The sequence below is a fragment of the Cyprinus carpio genome, chromosome B17 (genome assembly GCF_018340385.1).
Source record: "Cyprinus carpio isolate SPL01 chromosome B17, ASM1834038v1, whole genome shotgun sequence".
NCBI lineage: Eukaryota > Metazoa > Chordata > Actinopteri > Cypriniformes > Cyprinidae > Cyprinus > Cyprinus carpio.
Window position 1 is genome coordinate 5787238 of NC_056613.1, and position 5795 is coordinate 5793032.

Genomic DNA, 5795 nt, shown 5'->3' on the forward strand with positions numbered 1-5795 from the left:
TAAGAAAAAACAAAGCAACAATTGCGAGACGGATAAAAAAAATAAAAAATATCAGAGATGTGGTGTGTGACTCTTTTTTTTATGTTGTGCAGTGTAGCAAGACATTTGTCCCTTTTTGCTTTCAGTACATCCAGTTATGTTTTGGTGTATTTGCAGGCTGCAGTGTTGCCAGATCAACAGTCTTTTAAAAGGACTTTGGCATAGTATTTTGGCGTGTCGCGGTAACATGACGTACATTGTGCGCCTCACCAATAGGATTGCGGAACAATCGGGTCAACAACATGAGGAGTTCAATGTCACAGACGCGCGTGCTGCGCAGCTTTCAGTAATGTAGATCCCGTGGACAAGAACCGTATTATTTGAGGTTAGTATGGGTTCACATTATCTATAGATGTGTAGCCAACAATCTGCATGTGTTTATCAGGAGAGACTGACAGTTAACGAGTAACGTTACGTTTTGCTGCCACAGCATGGGACAGGATTATAGTTACGTACGTAATGTGATGAATTTAAGCCCAGGTCCAAATGTGCATTTAGAGAGTTATTTTCAATAGCGTATATTTGGGTTACGCGAAGAAAATGTCTGATCAGAATGTACTTATATAACCACGTGAAATGGCTGTATTAATGCTTATCTAGTCATTTAAACCAAGGAAATATCAGGTTTTTAACACGTTTTTCTAGTTAATTTTTCAACTCGGAAATATTTGATCTGTTACAAACTGCTCGTTGTGTTTACAATCTCTATAAAAAAAATATTTTATTAGAATTTTTAATAGAAATCCATAGGTCAAAAGATTTTGGAAGCCTGTGTAGTTCTGTATTTTATGAATTTGCCTATAATGCATATTATAAATAATATATTAATATTATATAATAAATGTTATATAAAACACATTGGGTTTCTCTTTGTACTAAACTTTTAAAGGGGTCATATGATGCTTTTTTAAATATCATTATCTTGTGTATTTGGTGTAACAGAATATGTTGACATGTATTGGGTAAAATGTGGTTTATATATATGTATATATAATGCAACAATATTACAGTAAAAAATAAATCGGTGAGGTTTGGATTTACTATGTTAATTGCATATTATATGATTTTAGGCTTCAAGCTTGTTGGTCATCATGGCAGCGTGTGGAGGATGTAGGTTCTTTGTCCTGACTTTAAGAACTCTAAGTGGAACATCAAGATCTGCATCACTCTGCACTCTGCCTTCAACTACACACAGGACTTTGTCCACCTCTGTGAGAACTTACTCTCTAGACCCATTCCCCTCCGGGTCAAGGAAGACCCCGGCTCAGGTGGGCAAACCAGAGTGGATTTCTCCATCCTCAGGAGGTGTTCAGAGGAACCTCTCTGCTGTCGCCGTGCCCCTGCAGGGTCAGTTTCGCCCCCTCTGCCGGTACGATCCTTTAGATTTGGGCGATGTGGATGAGAACACGCAGAAAGCGCTGGCCTGTAAACACCTGAGACGGTTCATTGTAAACCCTTCCCTCGCAAGAATCGTGACTGACCACCTTGCTGGAGACATTGATGATGGGAAAGCTGTTATATTTGAGTGTAACCCAGGTGTGTGTTCCTCAACTAATAATTTAATGCTGTCAGTATTTGTAAAGATATTAATTTGGGTTTTGTCTCTGGCCGCAGGTCCTGGGGTGTTGACACGCTCTCTGCTGAACCGTGGGGCTCAAAGAGTAGTTGCCCTGGAAAGTGATGCAAACTTCCTTCCTGAGCTGAAGGTAGACATCCGAAATGATCTCATCTCATTCTGCTCACTGTCAGCTTTTATTTCCCTAATAAATAACCTAGAGGTGGGCAATATAAGCAAAAGTATCAAAGCACAGTATTTTTCAGGCAGGATGACAATCCACAGTCTTATCACAATTCTAATTTTAATGTTGGTTTTTACACTATTTTGCAAGTTAATTAACTTATTGTCCTGTTATATTCCCTATTTTCCCAACTGAATTAAGTAAATATATTTTGGATTGTTATTAAAACTACAACAGTTATTCAGAACTCACCCTGAGGCCATCCAAGATGTACATGTAGAGTTTGTTCTTCATCAGAACAGATTTGGAGAAATTCAGCATCACTTTCTCACCAGTGGATCCTCTGCAGTGAATGGGTGCCGTCAGAATGAGAGTCCAAACAGCTGATAAAAACATCACGATAATCTACGCGACCCCAGTCCATCAATTAACATCTCAGGAAGTAAAAAGCTTCATGTTTGTTTAAATAAGAAGTTTAACTTCAAACTGTTGCTTCCACCTAAAATAGTCAACTGTCCATAATATTGCTTCCTCCAGCAAAAAAAAGTCATCTCATCTAAATCAGGAGAGAAATATACACCGATTAAGTGTTGTTTACTAGAGGAAGCATTATAATGGATTATGTACTGGTGTTTTGACCAGAACAGATGGTTTAAAAACATCTTAACGATAGATCTGCATCTTTTTTATTTCACAAGACATTGTTTTTAAAAGCTATTTGGACTCTCATTCTGACGGCACCCATTCACTGCAGAGGATCCACTGGTGAACAAATTATGTAATGCTAAATTTACCCAGATTTTTTCTGACAAATAAACAAACTCGTCTACATCTTGGATGGCCTGAGGGTGAGTACATTTTCAGCAGATTTTTATTTTTGGGTGAACTATTCCTTTAAGACCTAATGCACTGATCCAATATACTGACACACATCCAATCTCCTCCCAGCTGTTTACCTTTATTTGATTATGAAGAACATCAATGTCAATGTAACCGCGATAGATATGAAAAAACAGCACACCTCTAAAATAACCTTTGATCTTAAAAGACTTGGAGCAGAAACTGGAAGGGCAGCTGGATGTGGTTCATTGTGACTTCTTCAAACTGGATCCCATCGGCCACGGCAGCATGAAACCTCCGGCCATGTACTCAGAGAAGCTCTTCTCTGACCTTGCCATCTCTGAGGTTCCTTGGTCAGCAGGTTAGTGGCCTAAACATTCAGATTATTGTGAAAGGGCAGAAAGAAGGAAAATAATATGAGAATGAGTAAACAATCTGTTTAAGCAAGGAATAAATGTGTAAATGTTTTTCATTTCTTCCCATTTCTTGAGCAGATGTCCCAGTCAAAATTGTGGGGATCTTCTCACAAAGAAATGAGAAGAACATAATGTGGAAGCTGATTTACAACCTGTTTGAGCGCCGCTCCATTTTCCGCTACGGACGTGTGGAGTTGATCATGTTCATCAGCCAGAAAGAATACACGGTGGGTTTGCATGTCTCCATCTACGAGAAAGTTTAAGCTATATAAGTAGCAGGGGTTTGAGCTTTCAAACTCGATCCAAGTATGAATTATGATTTATTTCTCTTTCAGAAACTAGTGACCCGTCCAAGAGATTATAAGAACTACCAAGCTTTCACTGTTCTCTGGCAGATGGCCTGTGATATTGAGTTACTGCATGAGGTGAGACATTTTTATCATTATATATGCATTATTGTTACCTTTTTCTGGGAATAACTGTCAATTAATGATTGGTGTGTTTGTGCAAGTACTATATTTGTGAATTTCTGCTTCGTTACCAGGAGCCATTGTCATCCTTTCTAACTGTAACCAAGAACAGTGGAAGGCCCTCCTCAAAGAACACTGTAAGTATTAGCACACAAGTACTATCACTATTGTATTCGTGGTTCAGGAGAAGCACTGTGTCATCACATCCTTCGTTCTAATGAATCGCAGTTCTTCTTAATGAATTACTTGAAATCATTAGTAAATCAGTCTGAATTGATCTATGAGTCATTGGTCTGAGCCAGACTCTTTTTCTCACTGAATAAACGTAGATTTATCACTCACTCACGTAATTGCAGGTTATGTTCGCTATCAAAACATGAGCTGAGAAACTCCCAAGTTTGTCATTTGTATGTTTTTTTTTTTCTTTTTCCTCCACAGCAATCCCAGAGTGATAACCTTTGCTTGGTGCGGATAACTCCACGTGAGGACTTGTTTAACTCTCACCTGACTCCCTTGAACGGCAGCACTCTGGTTTTGATGGTGAAACAGTGCCTTGCCAAAAGGAAAAGCAGACTGATAGAACAAATTAAGTATGTTTATGAACTCTGACCTGTATTTAGATACAAACTAGAGTTTCAAAGGTTCTAACCCTATATAAGGGCGGCTGTATTCATACTTTCCTTTTATATTCTGTTTTTTCAAAGCTCTTGGAGTCCTGGCAGTGGATCAGAGCTCATCTCAAAGCTCAGCTTCCTTGACGAGTTCTAACCCTATATAAGGGCGGTGTGTGGCGACGTGTACCCTGATGAGTTCAAGCGTCTGTTTGAGCTAATGGAGCAGTCCGGAAGCTTCACTCAGAGCTGGCTTTATGAGGAGACGCTGGAAACCACGAACACTGGTCACGCATAACACCGCCGTATACAGACATGCAGAGCTAATCATGGATGAAAAACAAAAGACATTGTTTGATATGGAAGAGACAGCTAAAGAATAAAAAGACTGTATTTCTTAAAGAAACCCAAATCCTTAATGATGACTAAGAGCCTATTAAGACAGACTTGTCTATGAAGGACTTTACATTATTATAAAGTTGTATTTGGTCATAAAATGTGAACTGGAGGAGCTGGTTTCATCAGTGCTCGTTTTGGTTGTCGGTGACTGCTGGTTGGATACCTATGGACGAGTTTGGAGACGTTTTTTTGGTATCAAAAAAAAAAAGATACTGTCAGATTTTCAGAGAGGTATTGTTGCCATACTGAAGCCATGAAGTGTGTACTACAAGTACACCAAATACCTGCTTGATTTGATAGTAAGTAGGAAATGTCACATTTAAATGATAACATTACAGGAATAAAAACTATCTGTAATTCTAATGGTTACATTACCGAACCCATTAATGATGTAAATGTTCAAAAGGACTTTTTGTTTGTTTCTTTGTCTTTGTCATTTTTTGAATGTTTGTTGTATTTAAATATATGAATTTTTAATAAACAAAAAATAAATAACTATGTGAATGTAAGAATTTTGCTTGGTTTTGAAATAATGAAAATAGCCACGCACTTATTATCTATCTATCTATATGTATTTATATATATATATATATATATATATATATCTATCTATTTTTTCTATTTATTTTTAAGAATATTATGTGGAGAAAGAATTTAATAAATAGGTGTATTAATAGGACAATAAAATAGATGCAACTGATTCAATAATTTTAATTTAGTTCAGAAGCTTACTTACACCCCCGCCAACCCCCCCACCCCAAATTTTTTTTTAATTCTTTATATTTTTTTAATTTTATTTTTGTCATTATTTTTTATTTATATTTTTCACTGATTTTTGTTATGAAATGTATATTATGTATGTCCGTATAATCTCATCCACAAGGTGGCGTAGAGTACTATATAATAATCAATGATCCCCTACAAATTTACAAATCCTACTATGACGCAAGACTTGGTTTATGAATATTAATTATGTTACGAGTAGGGACGGTTACCAAGCAACATCTGCTTGACCTAATTAAACACCTTCCCATATATATAAATATACATATCTATGTTGCCGCTGACGCACACCGAAGAGTCCTTTTATAGCGAAGGCCAAGCCTGGTTCTTGAATATTAATTACATAGATATGTATAAACTAATTGTTTTACGTTTAGGTTCATACCACTGATCTATAATATAGAATATATATCATATATAGATCAGTGGTTCATACCATAGACTGTGTAATATTCATGAGATACAGGCCTTGAGTTGGAAGTACCCGGATAGTGGCGG

At 37.1% G+C, this 5795-nt stretch overlaps 1 protein-coding gene across 1 annotated transcript; it reads left to right on the forward strand.

Moving 5' to 3' along the window:
• The first annotated feature begins 208 nt into the window (after positions 1–208).
• Positions 209–5010, forward strand: LOC109062634 (dimethyladenosine transferase 2, mitochondrial-like). Its single transcript, XM_042743304.1, has 9 exons — positions 209–364; positions 1110–1575; positions 1654–1745; positions 2826–2979; positions 3113–3261; positions 3370–3459; positions 3579–3641; positions 3943–4094; positions 4209–5010. Exons 2-9 carry the CDS (start codon positions 1131–1133, stop codon positions 4270–4272), a joined length of 1209 nt encoding a protein of 402 aa, XP_042599238.1. The 5' UTR covers positions 209–364; positions 1110–1130; the 3' UTR covers positions 4273–5010.
• Positions 5011–5795: the final 785 nt, after the last annotated feature.